The sequence below is a fragment of the Littorina saxatilis genome, linkage group LG14 (genome assembly GCF_037325665.1).
Source record: "Littorina saxatilis isolate snail1 linkage group LG14, US_GU_Lsax_2.0, whole genome shotgun sequence".
Lineage (NCBI taxonomy): Eukaryota > Metazoa > Mollusca > Gastropoda > Littorinimorpha > Littorinidae > Littorina > Littorina saxatilis.
The window spans coordinates 10,364,461-10,387,106 of record NC_090258.1 but is presented as its reverse complement, the minus strand read 5'-3'; the positions used below and the strand labels follow the sequence as shown (position 1 = coordinate 10,387,106).

Sequence of the window (22,646 nt, the reverse complement as noted above, 5' to 3'; positions counted from 1 at the left end):
CGACCATGGGGTAGACCATTATAGTATTGGTATGAATCTACTGGAAAAACCTCCTTGAGATGCTGAAGGTGCTGCCACTTTGTGTCTTTGATGGTCAGCCGTACTCTGTAGAGCTGGGGGATGATACCGGGCTCACCATGTGCTCTTCTTCTTCTTTGTGAAAAAAGGCCGCCACTCCTCAGAATAGATGAGCTTGTAGCGACAAGTACCGTCAGGCAGGTACTTCTGACTGCGAATATCCACCAATTGTGGATCCCCAGAAGTATCTGAGATCAAGAAAGTCCTTGAAGAATGTGTGGTCCACCTGGACAACTTTGTAAGGTTGCCTTTTTCTTGCAGAGGTGATGACTTCGACGTATTCGGCAGGCCAGACTATCTACCTTCTGCATAGTTTGTTTTTGATAGCTGGGTGTACAGAGTCCACTTTAATACAGGTATGACCTTTCTCAGGAAACTTTTAGAAAGCGACTTTTCCTTGACTGACTGCAAAGTAAAGATGGGCGTTTCCCAAGACTATTAAACTGCGGTTCTGGTACCCACAGCCGTCATTGTAGATAATGATTGCTTTGGTTGTTTCGCCAACTGTTGCTTTTGACTTCTCTTTTTGACTCATCCCAAAAGTAACAAGCAACCTCTGTGTCACTTAAGTTGTACAATGTGAAGAAGTGGCAGCACAGCTTAATCTTGAAGTATTTGTCATTTGCTTAGATACATAGGGCCAACAAGTCGACCTGCAGATACATGGTGAAAACTTGGACATCACCATTCTCTCTATTAGCAACCCTCTTGTCAATTTTATTTTATTTGCAAGCTTCGTCTTTGCGTTGAATGTGCATCTGGTACACATGCTATGGGATGTTTCCGTACTTCGATTCACAGCAACGTTGCATTCATAGTTTGTGGGGTTGGTGAATCACAATGTTTGGTTTGCTTCACTACTTCCATCACTCATGGAAGATAGTGACTTTGTTTCCAAGCGAAAGCTGCACCATCAATTGATCCCTGCTCGCTCATCATATTTGGAGCTTGCACCAGACAGAGCAAACATGACTCCTAATGCAAACAAGTCGAGCAGATAAAGTTTGTGTCATGCTTTACAGTTGTTGGGTCAATGCAGTCCACATGAAACTGACCACGATAATGAACACAGTACACCCACGAAACACAATCAGAGTCCATACGAACAGTGATGTCATCTATGATAAGCTCCGTTTCAAAATCCCATGGTATAGAACTTGTATTCAGGCACACACAGCACAACAACCTAAGATCTTCAAACGAAGATAATTGGCTTTCAGGTGTGAAGGGCCCACTGACAGACATGACGGACTGCATTCAGACACTAGAATACAACTTCAGTACGTGACATATGCATACCTGTACATCTTCAGCTAACAAATAAGATCAGAAGTTCAGGACTGAACTATTACATAGTTAAGAAATATGTCAGAATACAAGTTTCAACTACTTAATCTCTCTTTGTAGTTATGTTTTTGTACTCAGCAAAGGAAAAATACTAATAAAACAATCATTTGAACAATAACTGATGTCGTAGTTTGTCATTTTACTACACAATACGTAATGTGGGCACTTCTAACTTCATAAATGATGCTAATATTTAATTTTACCTAAACTCTGAGCGTACGGACATCTTAACGTAACCTCATATCTAACTGAAACAGTTCATTTACCGCCGTGTTTAGATGTTAAAAACTTGTAATTCGACATACGAGGTTTGCATCTGCCAAAACTGAAAAACATGCGAACGAAAAAAAGCTCGTAACTCAAGTTACGTGTAATTTTGGTTCGCGGTTTTGCCAAAATGATATATGAGGTATTTTTGCACCCATTTTTAACTGACTTCCAACGATCTTAGGCTTTCACCACAATAACCAAACAAGTCGCGTAAGGCGAAATTACTACATTTAGTCAAGCTGTGGAACTCACAGAATGAAACTGAACGTAGTCCGCCGCTAGCGCAAAAGGCAGTGAAAGTGACGAGCCTGTTTGGCGCGGTAACGATTGCGCTGTGCTTCATAGCACGCTTTACTGTACCTCTCTTCGTTTTAACTTTCTGAGCGTGTTTTTAATCCAAACATATCATATCTATATGTTTTTGGAATCAGGAACCGACAAGGAATAAGATGAAATAGTTTTTAAAACGATTTCGGAAATTTAATTTTCATCATAATTTTTATATTTTTAATTTTCAGAGCTTGTTTTTAATCCAAATATAACATATGTATATGTTTTTGGAATCAGAAAATGACGAAGAATAAGATGAAATTGTTTTTGGATCGTTTAATAAAAAAATAATTTTAATTACAAGTTTCCGATTTTTAATGACCAAACTCACTCATTAGTTTTTAAGCCACCAAGCTGAAATGCAATACCAAACCCCGGGCTTCGTCGAAGATTGCTTTGCCAAAATTTCAATCAATTTGATTGAAAAATGAGGGTGTGACAGTTCCGCCTCAACTTTTACAAAAAGCCGGATATGACGTCATCAAAGGTATTTATCGAAAAAATGAAAAAAACGTCCGGGGATATCATACCCAGGAACTCTCATGTCAAATTTCATAAAGATCGGCCCAGTAGTTTAGTCTGAATCGCTCTACACACACACACAGACAGACAGACACACATACACCACGACCCTCGTCTCGATTCCCCCCTCTATGTTAAAACATTTAGTCAAAACTTGACTAAATGTAAAATTAGAGAAAAAATCGTAGATTATTTTGATGTAAAAAAGTAGATTTCGCAAAAAATCGAGTTACGAAGTTTTAATCGGAAAAGGACGATATATATGGTGCGCCAAATTGATATTACTATCGTTAACTGTTATATAGGGTTTTGAAACTATCGTTAACTGTTATACAGAGTTTTGAAACTATCGTTAACTGTTATGTAGAGTTTCGAAACTATCGTTATCTGTTATATAGAGTTTCAGAAACTCTATATAACAGCTAACGATAGTTTTATCAAAAGCGCGTCGGTATCGTTCCCAAATGGGAAAACCCTGAAACTGCCATTGCAAAACTGTCTTTTTGCTACGAAATGTACATTGTAACTAGAAACACAATTTAAAAAAACTACAACATTAGTTATTGACCGTTCTTCTGTTGTCGTCTTCTCAAATCATTGTTGAGTTTGTTTAATATTAGCTTTATCATATCATTTGTAATTAGTTCGGCCATACCGTTTTCCACGTGTGCGGTTTGAAGACGGTAGGCCTACTGAATATTCGCGGAAAAGACCATGACAGACGCACTACACAAAACAGTGGGTTTTTTTCTTCAAAACAAACACAAAACAACGTGTTTCCCGAGTGGCATCCCCCACGACGCGTTTTGGAAAACACTGCATGCTTTCGCATCGTGTTTTGGGTACTGGACGGGTCAACCTGACACTGACCGTTGCCCACAGCATGCATGCCAGCCGTATGTGTACAAACTGACCCGCACACAGCGCGGTAGCTAGAACGGGTCAAGCTGACACTGACCAATATTTCTGTGAAAACAGGAAGCGTGCTAGCTGTAACGAAAATTTGATTACTTGATTAAACGAAGCAGCGAAATGATGGACTTATCAGACGACAGTTAGTTGAATATGATCTACTAAATGTTGTAGTAATTTAGTGCAAATTCGCTCGAACGAAATGTCCAGCAGCCATTTTGCCGGCATCGAAACATCCGACCACGCCTTCGCTATTTTTAGAAACTCTATATAACAGTTAACGATAGTAATATCACTTGCGCGCACTATGTCGCCGTTTTGCGAAACCCTCGTTATCTGTTATTCATAGTTTTAGCAATAGCGCGCACAAACGCGCTATTGATATAACTCTAAATAACAGTTAACGATAGTTTTGAAACTCTATATAACAGATAACGATAGTTTCGAAACTCTATATAACAGTTAACCATAGTTTCAAAACCCTTTATAACTGTTAACGATAGTAATATCAATTTGGCGCACCATAGATATATGCTGGATCAAGTCTCAAGCTAAAGTGTTGGCATCAGGTGTGTCTCATTTTCTGTTGAAAAAACCCCACCCACATTACCTAAATTTGCAGTGAAAATGCGAACAGATCATCATTCACTATACCACCAATTCTTCAGTAGGGAACGAAACTTACAATGAAAAAATGATTAACTGATTGAAGTCTGTGAAAAGGTCTACAGAACGAGTGATAGCAACTTCAAAGCAGACGGCATTTCTCACCGGCCCGCTTTTATGGTGTATCTTACAGCTCTCATAAACGATAATCACAAATGAAACTGTGAGAAATATTATTCAACGGTGTAATTTTCAAGCAAGGTTGTAAACCTCTGTCTAAAGTTTTGCAGAACACACAAAATGATCCAAAATGTACAATCTTTCTCTTCTTACCAGGATTCCACCGTCCATGTTGGCTATTTTGACGTGGTTGTAAGCCCGCATAGAATGTATAAATAAAATTGGCAAAAAAACAATTGACATTTTACAACAGCAAAAAGTTTAAGTTCACATTTGATTGACTTTGAACCATTTGATACGAATTTGGAAGTAAGTTTTGAAGAAAAAAAGGTAACTCATATACTGTTTCTGCGGACCATCCCACGCCGCAGAATATCAAAGATGGCGTTCCACAGGAAGAAAGACGGTGTCCCCAATTCGAAATTTTATGAGTCCGTAGAAACAATCGCACAGTTCGATACTGTTAGAACCTGGCTCTATAAAAACTGCAAAAAGGTACGATTGATATACTGATAATAAGTTTAGTATTTGTGATGTACATCAGCTCACATTCGTGTTTTCTATCCCATGTCTTTGTTTCTGTAAGTGTAACTATAAATATAAGTGTAAGAAAGATGCCGGTGGCAAGAGTAGACATAATATTTAAGTAAATCGTCGTATTTTGCCATCAAGAACCTGCAACAAGCCTGTACTGTACGATGCGGTTGACATCAAAGCAACATGAAAGTCTTGCAGCTAGTAACATTTTGTTCTAATCGGTCAAAAATTACGATCTTAGAATTTAGATTAGCATTTTCCATTCGTTTGGAGGCTGCCCCTTTTTGGGAGAATTACCTCCCTTCACTGCTTCAGTTCAAGGCTTCATTGACTGATTCAGTGATTGAGAGAGAGTTTTAGCTTATCATCAACTCATGTCCCTGAAAGGAAAATTTTCCTGTGAGGACGTTAAGGACCCCCTAGTTAGTTAGAGAGAGAGAGAGAGCTGGACACTTGCACAGAATTGACAGTCTACCTTTTAATTGATTTCGGGACTGACTGCAGTCTGCTTTAAAAACGTTAAAGGCAAAGTTTTTACCCAAACGCTACGACTGCCAAGGCCATGACCGAATGCCAACCTGACTTGGGTCATGTTTTGTGGTCATCTAACCCTAGAAATGTGACCTTCCACCACGAAATGAGTCGCATGTCACCTCGCGCGGTTCTGCGCTAGGCTTAATAAAAGTCCGGGGAGTGTCTGGTAACAGTGTGAGGGTCACCTTAGTCACAGGCTTATAACTCAAACAGTTTTCGCTCTTTTCTAAAACGGTTTTCACCACTGGATAGAGCATAAAAAAACTCTTTAAAAAAATGTCTGAGCGATCGAGAAGAAGAAGATATGTTGTCAATGATGTGTTTGTTGTGCATACTTCTCCATTTTCAAGACAGGCAGACAACTTTACACCCTTGAGTTCAGCCAATTAAAGAACATGAAAATTGAAAATAATGTTGGTCTACACTAGACAGCGATTATTTACAATTGTTTGATGGGGTTTTGAGTAATGGAGTGTATTTGATTCCCCCTGAATATGATTATAACTATACGAAATGAGATGTTCTGAATTATGTAAATTATATATTTATAATACTAATAGACCTATCTGTATTCCAACTCCAAGGTCTCACAAACTTCAAAGCATGTGGAACAGTTATCTCGCGCAAGCTGCGATAGCCGAGGTTTGAAGTTCTCGTTCTTGATTTTCAAAGCATAACAAAGAGCGTGTCAAGTGGATATCTCGCGATGGCTGCTCAAATATTGAAAAGGACTATTAAATCAGCTCTTACATTTATTTTAGAACATGGATTCGTGTCAACTATCTCATCTGAAAATGGCGAGTCGAATTGTTAATCAACTCGCCAAAGGCGACTAAAGTTGCTGAAACACTGAATTGAAATGGTTGATTTGACGAGTAAAATGTGCTCTCTGGCAAGTAAATTATGAGAATTACTAGCCAAAGGCGAGTGCCCCATTTTGTGGACTTTCAGCACTGCTAATGTCTATAGGCAATAGAAAATTGATACTTCATTTTTTTCCAGGTGACCCAAACAGACCCACCGACTAACAAAGGCCTGGCCCACCTCACCATTCAGCTTCTGCACTTCCAGGAGGAGACGTTCGGCAAGCAAAACACAAACCCTGCGCTGACAAAACTACCTGTGAGTTGAGGACAATAGACCCTATCGGTATTCCAGTATTGGCGTTTACTGTTAATTACCGGTATTTTACCGGTTGAAATGAGAAAATACTGGAACAAAATTGGCTGCCGGTGTGACCTACCGGTTGATTTTTAGAACTACAGGTTTTTTTCGCTGGTAAAACAACAAAACTAGTACTCTGAGTTGGACTCTAACTTACTAGTCTAACTGGTTCCAATGACCAGCCTACCGTTTTTTTTCTGGACTGTTTGCATCAGAAAAGTGTGCATATCGGTTTGAAAAAATACTAGCGCCACCACTGGTATTCCAAGCTCTCGCAAACTTTTGAGCACAGCAAAGCATGTGGTACATCTATCTCGCGCGAGCTTCGAAAGCCAAGATTCGAAGTTCTCGCGACGTTCAACGCATAACAAAGAGCGTGTCGCGCGTATATCTTGTGAGAGCTGCTTGAATACCGAAAAGGTTTATCCATTTAAAAATGTTTGTTTTCATATTTTATTGTCCCATCGCTTTGAAATTCGGGTTGGTTCCTCCCAGTAGAGAACTAGCAGCAAGAGAGACGCGCTACCAAAGTGTGTTTGTGTTTAGATGTGATAACCTACCTGCGCTTTTGGCAGAATTGCTGAGGTCTTAGTATTATGATATGCCACAGTGGTGACACTGGGGTGGAACATGGATACCGTATGTGAGTCTGCATCTAAAGTTGACCGATACTGCCCTGGCCCAAATTCAAACCCCGTGATCCACAGATCACAAGTCCAGTGCTCTACCAACTGAGCTAGCGGGTCCCAAGATGTGATGCACGAAAACTGTCTTAATAACGTTTACATACCTACCAACCCTCTGATAATAAGTTTAGTAACTTTAAGGCCTGACTCTGAGTTGAGTTTTGAAAAGATAGTTAGACTGGAGTATAAGAGTTTGCGTATTTTAATTATTTCTCTCGTCAGATAATTTTGTAAAGTATAAGGTGAATTGTAATCTAGTTAACCAAATTCATTGCCTTTTTATCAACAGAATCGTCTGTTCCTGGATTTTAAAGCTGGTGGCGCCCTGTGTCAGATTTTTGCCACTGTCTACAAATTCAAGAGCGAGCAAGGATGGTGAGTAATACACATACAGCGGTACCTGCGATGAAAGGACACCCTTGGGACCGGCCAAAAGTGTCCCTACATTGCAGGTGGCCTGTCATGACAGGTATAATTTGGTAGAGATAATATAAAAATAATATAAAAAGGGACAAGAGAAGGTGTCCTTTTAAGGGAGGTGTCCTCTCATGGGAGGATCCACACATCGCAGGTACTGCTGTGCAACAAGTTACATTGCCAGTTAAAGCTACTGAGTAAACCTAATTTTAGCATGATGTAATCCTGTTAACAAGATTTCAAAAAATGACAACTCCTGCACTATTGTTTTCTCTCCAGTCCCCCATCTGGAACATCAAATTGTATGAACGTCTGATGGATAGGTTGCAATTTTAAAGTTAATAGATTTATAAACACACAGATTTATTGTTTATGTAGACTAATAAACGACGTTTGAGTCATTGTCTGTGAGTACTAAAATTGGGTTTATTCAAAATATATTCAATTGGGTCAGGGTGTCTTCACCACGTTGATGAAAGAAGGTTGACTTCAGAATTGTTCAAACAATCTTCTTCGCTTAACTTACAGGCGGCGCTTCGACTTCCAGTCGCCGTCGCGCATGGATCGCAACGTGGAGATGTTCATGCAGATCGAGAAGTGGCTGGTCAGCCAGAATCTGATCCAGATGCCGGTGGTGTTCATCCGGCCAGAGGTGGACAAGACGCTGCTCTCCAACCTGAAGGACATCATCAAGCGACACCAGGGAACCATGGTGGACAACGAGGATGACGCCACACACATTGTCTACCCTCTGTCTGCCAACCCACCCCCTGAGGGTGAGTGATATTAATTATAATAAAGACTTTTTAATCTCCCCTTCTCATAAAAGCTTGTAAGAAAAGGCCACACACATTGTGAAGCCTCTGTCGGCCAATCCACCCCCTGAGAGTGAGTGATAATATTAATAATCTTCTTTTTTTCTCTCCACATTTTCATTACTTTATTGTCCTATCGCTAGTAAATGCGGGTCTCTTCCTCCCAGTGGAAAGCTAGCAGCAAAGGAGTCGCGCTACCCAGGTGTGTGCGTGTTTTGGTGTAATCAGCCACCTGCACTTACGGCAGTATGATGGAGGTCTTTTATGTACCACGGGGGTGGAAAGTGGATACCGTCTCTGAGTGTGCACATAAAGTTGATACGTGTCGATCCCGGCCTGGATTAAAACCTGTGATCCGTGGGATCACAAGTCCAGTGCTCTACCAACTGAGCTACCAGGCCCCCGGTACAGTCTGCAGTTTCAAATAATAGTGAAGACTTCTCAATCCTTCTTTCTCATAAAAGCTCACAGCTATGTACAACAACAGAACACATACTAAAATTATATACTGAGTACTGGTTTCAAAGTGTTTAGTGCATTTGTTGCTTTGTTTGTGTCTCTGACTCTTTTTTCTGATATCATGATGTAGCTGTAGAAAGCCTTGTGTGAAAAATAAGAAATTTGTCCATAGCTGTGTGTGTTACTGTGTCTGACTGCCCATCCCTTACACAAGTGCAGGGGTGTACCTTAACTTTTTTTGCTACCTGCCAGGGGGGCCGGTAAGTCAAAATTAGAACCGGCCCCCCAAAATTCCAACCGGCCCCCAACCAGCCGGGATTTCCAACCATATCAACGGCTCGTAGATCGCGCGTTGGCGGCGACAAACACACAAAAACCTACATTTATACAAACAATGCTCACATGCTTATTTTAAATGCCACAAACAAACAAAAGACATAAACAAACTTTGTATGTTTGGGGTGCTTTAATTATTCACTATGGTTCAATAACAAAGCAAACAGTAAAGTATCAATTCAATGAAGAAAACATTTTATCAAATCAACATTCACCCACTCACTGTCACACAGTTAACCTCACTCTTAGTAGTCGAATGCACACCCTCATATATAATAATAATAATAATAATAATCTCAAACAGAATGAGGCAGAGCGATGTTAAGATTATATCAAATAACCAAAGGGAAGTAATCACTCTTAATGCATATGACATGTGTAATAGAGTAAGCGAGAGTTGTACGGAACCTTTTCTCCTGGCACCTGAGAGAATAACAAGCATTGAAATGAACTTCCCATTGAAATGAGGATGAAAGTCGCTTGTTCATTTCAATGCTTGTTATTCTCTCAGGTGCCAGGAGAAAAGGTTCCGTACAACTCTCGCTTACTCTATTACACATGTCGTATGCATTAAGAGCGATTACTTCCCTTTGGTTATTTGATATAATAATAATGATAATAATAATAAATGAGCATTTATATAGCGCAACATCATAACTTTACAATTATGCTCTTTGCGCTTGACACATTTAAAATTAAAACACAGTTATACAAGCATTTACATCTACATTCATAGTCAACAACGCTTAATTAAAAACATACACTATCAAACATACATTACAAAAAAAAAATTCTTCCACTATATAGACAAGCGCTTAGAACTGTACCCACGGAATACGCGCTATATAAGCTTCATATTGATTGATTGATTGATAGTCATACCATTAATCATTTACATGCTAAGGGAAACAATCACACACAAGTCATCCCCTTGCTCAGTGTCACACAATCACACATTAACTTTCACTCTGTCTCGTACTTGCCAGTCTTAAAAAGTTGCAGAATCTTTGGCACATCTAAATCTCTAAACACAAATTTACCTCCTGGTATCACATTCTGATCACAAGTTCGACACACAGCACAATGCATCTCCTGTTTCGTGTCGTCGTACACGAGCCATACTCTTTCTTCGCCGGTATCTGTCCTCTTCCATCTTTCCTGCCATTTTCTCTGCCGTGTTTCGTTTTCATACTGTCTCTTTTGACCTCTTTTTTCATCGTCCGTTCTCTGTTGTTTTTTTGCGGCGGGGGAGTGACAGTGTCAATGCATCTCCACATGTTTACAAGCGTGTGTACAGTACGACGTTTGAATGCGAGTGGGGAACTTCCGGAGGTAGTTGCGTTAGACGCGAGAAACATGGCGTCCAATATTATAGCAGACGAACCGCGCGAGATCTTTGTTCGCCGGTCGTTCCTATCGACTGCGTTCATCGAAATTTGAACCCGCCAGGCGGGCGATTTCAGAGGAATTTCGAACCCGCCCGACGCGATTTGAACCCGCCGGGGGCGATCGGGCGACCGCCAAAATTCACCCCTGAAGTGGTAAGGCGTCCGCCCCGTGATCGGGAGGTTGTGGGTTCGAACCCCCGGCCGGGTCATACCTAAGACTTTAAAATTGGCAATCTAGTGGCTGCTCCGCCTGGCGTCTGGCATTATGGGGTTAGTGCTAGGACTGGTTGGTCCGGTGTCAGAATAATGTGACTGGGTGAGACGAGACATGAAGCCTGTGCTGCGACTTCTGTCTTGTGTGTGGCGCACGTTATATGTCAAAACAGCACCACCCTGATATGACCCTTCGTGGTCGGCTGGGCGTTAAGCAAACAAACAAACAAACAAACAAACAAACAAACAAAAAATCCCTTACACACACACACTCTCTTTCTGTCTCTGCACTAAATAGTTGATGAGTCTGTCCGACAAAGTCAGTCTCTGCTTTGCGTCCAGTGTAGGGTGCATGTAGCTGCACATTTTCATATGAGTGATAACCAAAAATAATAGACACCTGTTTTATCTCTTGTGTATTTTCTAGGTGAGGAATACTTCCGCCCAGTGATGAAGCGAGATCGCAGCTGTATGATACACTGGTGGTTCTACCCAGAAAGGTCAGTTTCACAGTCAATCTCTCTCACTCTTTCTCTAACTCTCTTTCTCTCTCTCAAACTGTGAACCATCCCTATGTATGATCGGTGCATTGTTCAACGTTTCATGTTTTCGAAACTATGTGTACACTGATTAAATTACATATTCCTACTCCGAATCACATGTAGCAGTTGACTCAGTCTAAAGTGCTAGGTCTGAAAAGGCTACCCGTCTAAGGGGAGCAACCCCAACTAAAAAAGTGTAAACGTAGCTATGGTAATGACGACGCACCCAGGGAGTTACCTCCCCTCCTGCGTACTACGTCACTACTGCTACTGACCACGTGACCCCTATCATTCGACACTTCAGCTTTCTAGGGAGCAGGTCGTGAATTTTTTGGCTCTAGTGGAAGTTCGCTGTTTGGTGTTTGCTTAGACACCCACCGGCACCCACACCCGTCTCTTCACCCGCTGCACTGGTAGTTGGTGAGCTCGTTCCTTTACTTGTATCGAACGTAATTTTCTGTTGCTACTTGAAATTTTCGGCCACGTGTTGGTCACGTATTTTGTGGTAGCCATTTTGGAATTTTGTGTCTCCATTTTGTTGTCAGCATGTCTGACGGAGACAAAAAGCGCGAGCGCGGCAAGGCTGATGTGAAAGGGAAAATTAAACCCAAGTCTTCCACTTCTGTCCCTAAGCCTATTTTGGTTGTTGTTTCTGACGCGGCTAACAATAATGTTATGACGGTCCCTATTTCTGCCCCGAATGACCAGCCGGTTGTGGGGCAGTCTAATCAACCTACGCGTACCGTTGTTTCTCGCTCGTCTTCTCTGCCGCTTGCAGATTCGACGGCGCTGGTTTCATCGTTGCTTTCTTCGCTGGTTCCCGAGCTTCGCACGTTGGTGAGAGAGGAGATGGTGCGTTCTCAGCCTTCGACTTCCGTTGTCCCGTCGATGGCTTCCTTTCCGCTTCCGGCTGTGACGCTGTCCTTGACCGAGGCGGTTGCTTCTGTGCCTTCTACCGCTGTGGTTGGCGACGCAAGTAAGTTGGGCTGGTCCGTAGGTCCTCGTGAGGCCGCTGGACGCTCCCTGCTGGGAAGCAGCCCTTTTCGGCGGGTTCACGACCCGCAAACCCCTGTTCGTTCTCACTTTGGCTTCACGGAAGACCATCGTGTCGATGAGCAATGGCGGCATTTGGTTCAGGCTTCGACGCTTCCGGCACTCGCCGGAAGCGTAGGTCCTCCGACGTACGCACCCGCTGGGGTCGTTTCCGGAGTCGACCAGCCGGTTCCGTCTGCTGCGCTTCCGGCACTCGCCGGAAGCATAGGTCCCCCGATGTACGCACCCGCTGGGGTCGTTTCCGGGGTTGACCGGACGTGGCCCTCTGGGCATTCGGCCTTCCGGCCGCCGTCCACAGTGTCTGCGCTTCCGCTTTTCGCGGTCGCGTCTGATACTTTTCCGGCTCAGACCGGATCTGCTGCTTCTTCTGCTTCCGCTTCCTCTCAGGTGGCGGTCGCGGGGGGGCATCACCAGCCCTTTGGGCAGGTGTCTCAGCCCTGGCCGGGGCAGTCAGCGCTTCCGTCTTCGGTTGTTGCTTCGACTGCGGTTCCGGTTCCGGCGGCTGCGGGCATGCCGTCCTCTTACTCTTTCCCTATTCAGGGCATGAGTTCGGATGGTATTGGAGTGGACGGGTTTCCGGTTTCCGGTTACGGTGTTCACCGCCCTTCTACCAGCAACGTGGACTTCGGTCCTTCGCCGGATGTTTCGGATATTCAGTCCGTCGCCAGCGAGGCTGCACGTGTTGGTTATCCGGAGAGACTCAAAGTGGCTCTTGAGGCCGCTGCTGAGGTCACTTCGAGATATTTCGCGGAAGGGGCTTCGGTCTCTTCGGCTGCCGCTTCGACGGCACCGTCCGCGATGGCTGATTTTCGCTCTGGGAAGGAGGATGACTCATACTTCCGGTTTTTGGAGTCTCCATCCATAGCCTTTCAGCTTTCTCAAGTTTTGGCCAAGCCATCTCCTTCCGGAAGCGGAATTCCTTCACTTCCGGTTCCGCTGCTCGTGCCTCACGGCTCCGTTCCGGAGCTGGCACAGCAGTGGATGGCTTCGCCTTCTCAGGCTTCTGCATTCGCTCTGTCGTCTCACAGGCGGTTGGTTTTGCAGAAGTCTCCTAGGAACTTGTTGGATGCTTTCGCTCTCCCGCGTTCATCTTTGACAGTTCCTCCGGAGATGCTGGCCTTGTTGGCCAAGCCTATCAAGAAGGATGACGGTGTGCTCTTTTCTGAGAACACTCTGATTGCTTCTGAAGAGGCAGGGCGTCAGCAGCTGGAGCTTGCCTCCATTGCTGAGACTCTCATTCGGGCTCTCTCTCGTGCCCTCACTGATTCACTGAATCCGTTCTCTCTCAGCGAGGATCAGGATGCGGATGACGTCTCCACTTTGTTGGCCGCTCTTGCGAGGGTCAACGAAGAACAGATGAGACTTTCCGCTGTGCACTATGCGCACTCTGTGATGTGTCGTCGGGATCTCTTCCTGTCACACTCTCAGTTTTCGGATCAGGCGACCAAGGACACCTTGCGTGCCTCACCGGTCTTGGAGGGTTCCCTCTTTGGGCATCTCGTTTTTGATGCCCGAAGACAGGAAATTCAGGCTAACAGGGACCAGCAGTTCTCTGACTTTTCCCTGCACAGCCTTAAGCAGTCCAAGCAGTCTCAGCCTTCTCAGCCGAAGCAGGCTAAGGTTGCTGGCCCTCCCAAACCGGCAGACAAGGGTCGTGGACGTTCCTCTTCTCGGGGCTCGAGAAGACGACCGTCTTCCGGCAGGGGGAGAGGCGGCTCTGGAAGCAAGCCTCACCCCCAATGAAGTGCTCCCGATCTCCCCCCCACCCCGCCCTCCACTCTGGTGATGGCGGGGGGCCCTTCCCGGGCACTTTCCCACTGGCTCGTGTCTGTACAGAGTCAATGGATCGTGGGGGTCGTGAGGTCGGGCTTCCGTCTTCTCTGGAAAGATGGCAAGGCACCTCTGGTCAGGCGTCCGCCGGCGTTCAGGCCTCCCTCCTCGCAGGAAGCCATTTCCGTCCTTCGGTCGGAAATAGACTCCCTGGTGCAGAAGGGCGCGGTGGAGAAAGTCCTCGACCACAGCTCCCCTGGGTTTTACGGACGGCTTTTCGCCGTCCCCAAAGCCTCAGGGGCATGGCGTCCTGTCTTGGACCTGTCGTTCCTCAATACCTTTTTGAGGGAGATAAGGTTCAAGATGGAGACGCCAGCGTCGGTCAGGGACTCTCTCCGCCCGGGAGATTGGGCGACTTCCATCGACCTGACGGATGCATACTTCCATATTCTTATGCATCCAGCCGACCGGAAATGGCTTCGTTTCCGGTGGGCAAGTCAGGTTTACCAGTTTCGCGCCCTTCCTTTCGGCCTGTCTCTCGCCCCTTGGGTCTTCACCATGGTCGTGAGACAGGTCTGCGCGCTGGTGAGGTCGCGGGGTGTCCGGCTACGTGCCTACCTGGACGATTGGCTCATCCTGAGTCAGAGTCAGGCGGGGTGCGAGCAGGATACCCAATCGGTTCTTCGGGAGGCCAACTTGTTTGGCTTCTCGATCAACCGATCAAAGTCGGAGCTGACGCCGTGTCAGACGTTCACCTACTTGGGAATGTCTTTCGACACGGTGGCTTGGACTGTTCAGCCCTCTCAGAAGAGGGTGGACAAGCTCCAGGCGTGCATACGCTCCACTTTGCCTCTCCCGAGGGCCTCCCTGCGGACTTTGGCCTCCATCTTAGGGCAGATGGAGTCCATGGCTCTCCTGGTCCCCTTGGGGAGGGTCCACAAACGTCCCTTTCAGCTGGCGCTGAGGCCGTTCGTGGACTCTCCCACGGTGGATTGGAATGCCCTCATCCCTCTCCGGGGATGGTTCCAATCCGCTACCCTTCCGTGGCTGGACACGGAGTGGGTGTGCAGGGGCGTGCCGATAGCCCTTCCTGCCCCAGACTTGGACCTGTTCACGGACGCGTCCTTGGTGGGGTGGGGGGCTCACACAGACCAGCTGACTGCGTCAGGTCTGTGGTCGGCAGATCAGAGGATGCAGCACATCAACTTGCTGGAGCTAGAAGCCGTGGCTCTAGCTCTGGACAAGTTCCGGCCCTCCCTTCAGGCCAAGCATGTTCGTCTGTTTACAGACAACACGACAGTGGCAGCTTACATCAACAAGCAGGGAGGGTCGCGGTCTCCGTCGCTTTCGGCCAGGGCCTGCGAGATCCTGATTTGGTGTTCAGAGCATCAAATCAGGCTTTCGGCCAGGTACCTGCCCGGAAGCTTGAACACTCTGGCGGACGCGCTCAGCCGCTCCAACAGAGTGCTTCAAACAGAGTGGACCATCACTCACGGAGCGCTGGATCGTCTCTGGTCTCTTGTGCAGAAACCTCAGGTGGACCTTTTTGCCACCAGGTTCTCGAAGAGACTACCAGTGTTCGTCTCACCATTCCCGGATCCCGAGGCGTGGGAGACGAACGCGATGGACATTTCCTGGTCAGGCCTGGAGGCTTACGCGTTCCCGCCATTCCAGTTGCTCACGCGAGTTCTCAGGAAGGCGGAGCAGGAGGGCCCGTCCCTCCTGCTGATCGCTCCTCTTTGGCCGTCTCAGCCGTGGTTCCCGGACCTGCTGAGACTCGCCCAGGGCCCTCCCATTCCTCTCGCTCTCACGCGAGGAGAACTGGTACAGCCTCACACCGGCAGCCTCCACGCAGAGCCTCAGATGCTGAATCTTCACGCGTGGAGGTTGTGCGGTCTTCTCTGAGGCGCAAAGGGGCATCAGATCTGACCATGGACCTGGTAGGACGCTCGCACAGAGCATCTACCTCGTCCGTTTATGAGTCACATTGGAGGGCCTGGGTTACCTGGTGTCACGAGCATCGGCTGGATGCTACGGCGCCCCGCACGATGCACGTGGCGAACCATCTTGCTTTCATGTCCTCTCAGGGAGCTTCCGCTGCCTCGTTGAAAGTAAGAAGATCGGCCATCTCGGCGACCCTACGCCAGATAGGTCGCTCTATAGATGTTAGTGGCGTGATCGCTGGAGTCATCAAGGGCGCTTCCCTTTCTGACGTCAAGTCTCGTACGCCCGTTCCTAAGTGGGATCTCTTATTGGTCATGGAGTTTCTGCGTTCAGCGGATTTTGAACCTCTCAGAGATGCCAGTTTTGCGAATCTTACACGCAAGTCCCTTTTCCTTTTGCTGCTAGCATCGGCACGAAGGGGCAGTGAGATTCACGCTCTTTCCGGTAATTCGGACGACATTTCCTTTGAATCAGATGGGTCCGTTACCTTGCGGTTTCGACCTGAGTTTCTTGCGAAAAACCAGGCTCCCGAGCGAGCTTCTCCTTTGGTTCATGTCAGGCCGTTGTCCACTATTCTGGCTCCGAATGACCCAGACTTAGTAAATTGCCCTGTTAGAGCCCTTCACATCTACCTTGCCCGTGCTCAGTCTCTTAGATCCGCAGCTCAAAAGCTTTTGTTTATTTCTCTCAATACGGAGAGACATAAGGATATTACTAAGACGACTCTGGCCCGGTGGGTGTCGGCGCTCATTAAGCATGCTTACGAGTGGAGCCGCCGCAATGAAGGGGGGACACAGCCTGTCCTTCCTCTGGAATCAGCTCGGGCTCACGAGACGCGAGCTTGGGCTTCCTCCTTGGCCGTATTACGATCAAGAAGACTGGAGGAGGTGCTACACACCGCATACTGGCGTTCCGAGGATGTCTTCATGAATTTTTACCTGCGTGACATCTCGGCCCTTCGCCAGGATGGATCTAGAGCTTTGCCTGCCATGGTGGCAGGGGGTCAGCTCTTGACAAGGATTTGAGAGTGAGTTTGAACTTTTTCTTGCCCACCGCCTTGTTGTTTCAATCTGCTACATGTGATTCGGAGTAGGAATATGTAATTTAATCGAAAATTTTATTGTAAATTTTCATTTAATAAATATACCTACCCGAATCACATATCGTAGTCCCTCCCACCTACCCCGCTTATGATTTGGAGATTTTATTCTTCGAGTCGAATGATAGGGGTCACGTGGTCAGTAGCAGTAGTGACGTAGTACGCAGGAGGGGAGGTAACTCCCTGGGTGCGTCGTCATTACCATAGCTACGTTTACACTTTTTTAGTTGGGGTTGCTCCCCTTAGACGGGTAGCCTTTTCAGACCTAGCACTTTAGACTGAGTCAACTGCTACATGTGATTCGGGTAGGTATATTTATTAAATGAAAATTTACAATAAAATTTTCGATTTCCCTTCCCCTCATTCCCCATTGCAAGGGGCCGATGGCCTAGCAATTAAACTTTGGTATTCGTATTCTTTCTCTCTCTCTCTAATTCTGTCTCTTTCTCTCATTCTCTCTGAGTCTGACATCACACACAGAGACTGATATGCATACACACACAGATTGTCGTTCCCGGACTCATAGGAAAAAGGTCAGTTGGACCTGGATTGAAAACATGTATCTATGGGTCCAAATCCCCTGTCTACAGTACAGTTTTCTATCAAAAGACTGCAAAACTTGTGTCAGATCAAAAAAAGTATACGTCTAGTCTTTTGTGAACAAGAAACAATTGACAAGTGGCTCTATCCCATCTTCCCCCTTTCCCCGTCGCGATATAACCCTTCGTGGTTGAAAACGACGTTAAACACCAAATAAAGAAAGAATAAAGAAAGATACGTCTAGTCTGTGAAAGAAGGCGGAGGCCTGAGAACAACACAGCAACCATACGAAATGATGCATTGCATGGTTTTTGTCTACCATAATAAACTTAGATGGAGACAATTTTTTTCTGACGAAGCCTATACAGTGGATCCCCCCTTTTATCCCCCCCCCCCCCCCCCCCCCTCAGATGTTCAGTTCATAACCTCTGTAAAATGTACCCCCGTTTTAAGACATGATTTTTTGAAGGTCTTAAAAGGGGGGTTCCACTGTAGTTAAATATGCAAAATTCTCGTTTTCTGTTGGCAGCTACGACACATGGATAACTGACGTAAACATTGACTATGATGCTGAAACGTCCAACATCAACCGCGAGGAGGCTCTCCATGTAAGTTGTCAACAACACGCTGCATGTTTGGTACAGAACATTTGTAGTCATATCTACTGGTAGAAGTGGCTCAAGACAAGCATTCTTTAGTACCAGTCCAACAGAGATCAGCTTTTTTTGTTATGCACCCTGTGTTCAAAGCAAAATTCATGGCATGTTTCGGGTAATTGATTCTAGTCTAGGACTTGGAAGTTTAGCGGGTCAAAATTTATTAATATTCTTCTTCATCCTTTCAGAGTTACAGCCGTCAGCTGTTTGTGAAAGTTATGCAGATAAGGGACATTTAGAATCACCTTAAACCTAATATGATTCGAAGGTGACAATCGAATGGTGACAGCCGATGTCAACTTTTTTTTAACTCTTTTCAACGCTATGTTGAAATGCATAGTGTCCCTAAATTGTTAAACGTGCGACATTGTGGAGTTTGTGATGATGCTCAAGGTGTGGTGATTGTTTCAGGTGACGGCCAAGTGGCTGCTGGACCTGGAGGAGTTCAACGAGTGGATGTCCGAGGAGGACTACATGGTGGATGACGAGTTTGACGTGAGTTGCTCCACACAGCGTATGAATACAGTGGAACCACCCCCCCCCCCCCCCAATTTAAGACTCCCACCCCCCTTTTTAAGACCCTGTTTTCTTAGATATTTTGTTCAGAGTCTCTGTAAATTTACCTCCATTTTGAAGATTCCCGCCTTTTTAAGACCCTGTTTTCTTAGATATTTTGTTCAGAGTCTCTGTAAATTTACCTCCATTTTGAAGATTCCCGCCTTTTTAAGACCCTGTTTTCTTAGATATTTTGTTCAGAGTCTCTGTAAATTTACCTCCATTTTGAAGATTCCCGCCTTTTTAAGACCCTGTTTTTGTCAAATTTGTGAAGGTCTTAAAGGTGTTCCACTGTAGTGGAATGTCCAATCCATTACTCAGAATTAAGGGTATAATACCCTTTGACCCTCCAAATCACGTACGAGATGCTCTCTGAAGAGGTATAAATACGTAACGTTATATGTCAAAGCAGCACCGCCCTGATATGGCCCTTCAGGGTCGGCTGGGCGTTAAGCAAACAAACAAACAAAATTGTTAAATAAAAACGTGATTGCTAAAAACAAAGTCCACATGTAGATGGGTATGGGAGCTATAATCATTTCTCTATCTTTTTTCCACAGCCAGAAAGCAAGCGCTACAAACTGTCTGGACTGCTGAGGCTGACCGCAGAGGATGTAAGTTTCTTTATTACAGCCCATCACTTCTTTATCATTCTATGGTTTGTGTGATAAAACGTTCAATGGGTGTGTGTGTGCACTTTTCCATGTGTGTTGCTCAGTGGTGCTACTGCCATTGAAGTCCAATGAAACAGAACTCATGGTTCCAATATGTGTTTTCTGGGTAGGTGGATATGATGTTGCAGTGCTAAAACAGATGTAAAATATGTTGCCTGTGTGAAGGGAAATAACGTTATGTAAAATCTATTTCAGTGTGAAGGAAAATAATGCTAAAGAACTGAATCAGATGTAAAATCCCCCTAAAGCGGCGTATGGCTGCCTGAATGGCTGGGTAGAAACGGTCATACCCGTAAAAACCCACTCGTGCAAAAACATGAGTGAACGTTGGAATTTCAGCCTATGAACGCAGAAGAAGATGTAAAATGTGTTGTCTGAGTGAAGGGAAATAACGTTACAGTAATGAAATAGAGATAAAACATGTAGTCTAGTGTAGCCTAAGCTGTATATATATATATTCACTCACTTGATCAGGCCTGGGAATGATACACCTTTCGTCGTAAATATGACGAAGTCCTTTTCTAATTGTGTAAGAAAAGAGCCTCCGTGTGCCCTTAACAATGCTTAAAACGCACAATTTTCCCGTCAGTACTCCCAAACCACTTTTACTCATTCCCAGGCCTGCTTGATAGAAGGTCAGTTGCAAAGCAGAAAAGCTGAATACTTACGGCATGGTTATATTTCTTCCCGCAGGTTCAGGAGAATCCAGATTCAGACCGACACGGCAAGAGACAGAAGAAGAACACCAAGCGTAAGCGCTCACCCTCCCCACAGCCCGAGAAAGTCAAGAGAAAAAGGTGAAAAGTAAATATTCGCCTTAATTGGCTTGAGATTTACTGGCCGATGTGAATGCGTGATATATTGAGTAAAAAATTCCATCTCACACGGCAGAAATTAATTTGTAAAGCGCTTAGAGAACGTCAAGCGCTGTATAAATCGCCCCATACATACATACATACATACATACATACATACATACATACATTAAATTACATATCTTACCCAACTCACATATAGCAATTAACCCATAGTTCAGTGCTGATACCGCTGTACGCGTCCCCTTAGCAACAAGGAAGACGCCTCTAAAAAAGAGTGACCGAGACCCGTAAGGGTATCCAGGCCAGCCCGTAAGGGAGGCTGCCTTCCATATGCGCGCGCATATGCCGCCATCTTGTCATTCTACTCTCAGCGCTCAGTGGAGCTGGTCGTGTTTGGTACGCTCCGGCTGTGTTTTCAGCCTACTTGCTTGGTCTTCCAGACCTGGTTTGTGTTCCCCTTGGTGTCTTCTTGTCTCCGGACTTCGCATTTGCTGTTGAGGTGAGATCTTTCCATTTTTTACCTGAATTTTGGCGGCATTGTTGGCTTGTTTTCGGACTTACAAAATTTTTTCCAAATTTGTTTGTGAGTTGTTTTCATCATGGCCGACAATGCGGACGGGAAGAGGTCAACATCTAAACATGTAGCTGCTTCGCCCTCTCCTGTTAAGAAAAGTTCTAGAAGTTCTAGAAGTTCTAAAACGCACGGCGATACGCCCGTGTCTCTTTCGGGTTCAGAATCCAAAAAATGTAGTGATGTTGTTGTTGGCGTGCCCGGAGTTTCCGGTTCGTCTGCTAAACCTACGGAGAAGCCCTTGCTCGGGGTTAAGCATGTTGTAGGGGATGTCTCGCCTGTAGGTTCTGGGCTTGCATCTGCGGATTTTGCTTCTTTGCTTTTGACATTAAGCTCTCAGGTTTCGGCCTTAGCGGCTGAAGTTTCGTCAACTAAGGCGGAGATACGTGCGCTGCCGGCAGGTGTCGGGGGTACGTCGTCGCTGGCCAGTGTGCGTTTGCCTCCCTCTGCTACTGTTACGAGGGCGGACGTGCATGCGTCTCAGGATGGGATCTCTCAGGCTCCCGTGGGGTCTCCGGCCGGTGTCCGTTCTGCTTCACAAGGTATGTGCACTCCACGTGAGCGTTGTCTTGAGGGAGTAGCCTCGGGTCTCATCCCAGGTGAAAGTTCTGAAACATCGGCTGATATCCACCGCTTAGTCGGGGTGTCAGTGGGTGCTAAGGGCCCTGACAAGCGAACAGATGTTCCTATTCTCCCCGACTGTGGTCAGGTTGAAGGGCATCTGCTTCCGCCCAGGGGGCAGGAAGTTGGTGGTAGTATGGCTGGCTCTGGACTTGACTCTGTTAGTCAGTACGGGGACCAGTCTCCGGAGTGCATGGAAGGGCACGAAGGCTACCTGGATGACGGTGCCGCCTCTCAGGCTGAAGGTGCTGGATTCTTTTTGCCACGGCAGCTGCCAGATGCGGTGGCTCTGGCGGCTGGAGTGGCTTCGAAATATCTCGAGGAGGAGGTTGCGGTGAACAAATCTCAGTTTGTCCATCCTCCTTCTGCCTTAGGGGATTTCAGGAGTGCTAAGGAACCGAAAAGTTCGTTCCGATTCCGGGAGTCCCCCTCTGTGGCGGTCGAGATGTCGAAGGTTTTTGCGAAAGGTCGAGCTATGTCCGATGCCTTTCCGCTGTTGTCACAGCATGGGGAGGCGCCGGAGGTGGTGGGCCCCTGGTTGGCTAAAGCGGGTCAACACGTTCCTTGTTCTGCGCTCTCAAAGAGCTCTAAACTGTCGGTTCGTCCCGTCGCTCTACTTGACTCTTTCGCTTTGCCGAGATCAGTTCTACCGGTGACTCCGGAACTGCTTTCTCTGCGGGAGGACGGGTATGCCAGGGATAGAACAGTCCCTTACACGGAGTCTGCTCTTCAGGCTTTGGAGGAGACGGGTAGATCTCTGCTCGAGTTGGGTTCCGTCTCTAGTTCTCTCCAACGCTCTTTGTCTAGGTCTATCGCTTCATCGTTAGACCCGTTTGAGTTCCGTTACGACGCCTCCCAGGAGGATGTGACAACTCTGTTGGCGACGCTTGCCAAGGTCTCTCAGGAACAATTGAGCTTGGCAGCCAGGCTTTACGGGCATGCTGTACATTCCCGCAGAACTGCCTTTTTGGCGGGTTCAAAGATCCGAGACAGGGGTACCATTGACAGA

General features: G+C 46.0%; 2 protein-coding genes across 5 annotated transcripts in view; one reads left to right on the top strand and one right to left on the bottom strand.

Annotated features, from left to right (window-relative positions):
* The window catches only part of LOC138947085 (coatomer subunit zeta-1-like), a 28,839-nt gene extending 24,318 nt beyond the window's left edge, over positions 1 to 4,521 (bottom strand). For all 3 annotated transcript variants that reach the window (XM_070318528.1, XM_070318527.1, XM_070318529.1), the window contains exon 1: positions 4,399 to 4,521. In XM_070318528.1, the coding sequence (XP_070174629.1) occupies positions 4,399 to 4,488 (90 nt within the window). In that variant the 5' untranslated portion in view covers positions 4,489 to 4,521. The remainder of the gene's footprint in view (positions 1 to 4,398) is intronic.
* Positions 4,522 to 4,599: 78 nt separating this feature from the next.
* Positions 4,600 to 22,646, top strand: part of LOC138947080 (SWI/SNF complex subunit SMARCC2-like) — a 52,691-nt gene continuing 34,644 nt past the window's right edge. For both annotated transcript variants that reach the window (XM_070318520.1, XM_070318518.1), the window contains exons 1-9: positions 4,600 to 4,740; positions 6,319 to 6,438; positions 7,456 to 7,541; positions 8,112 to 8,359; positions 11,222 to 11,294; positions 18,272 to 18,350; positions 18,810 to 18,893; positions 19,514 to 19,567; positions 20,321 to 20,424. In XM_070318520.1, the coding sequence (XP_070174621.1) occupies positions 4,627 to 4,740; positions 6,319 to 6,438; positions 7,456 to 7,541; positions 8,112 to 8,359; positions 11,222 to 11,294; positions 18,272 to 18,350; positions 18,810 to 18,893; positions 19,514 to 19,567; positions 20,321 to 20,424 (962 nt within the window). In that variant the 5' untranslated portion in view covers positions 4,600 to 4,626. The remainder of the gene's footprint in view (positions 4,741 to 6,318; positions 6,439 to 7,455; positions 7,542 to 8,111; positions 8,360 to 11,221; positions 11,295 to 18,271; positions 18,351 to 18,809; positions 18,894 to 19,513; positions 19,568 to 20,320; positions 20,425 to 22,646) is intronic.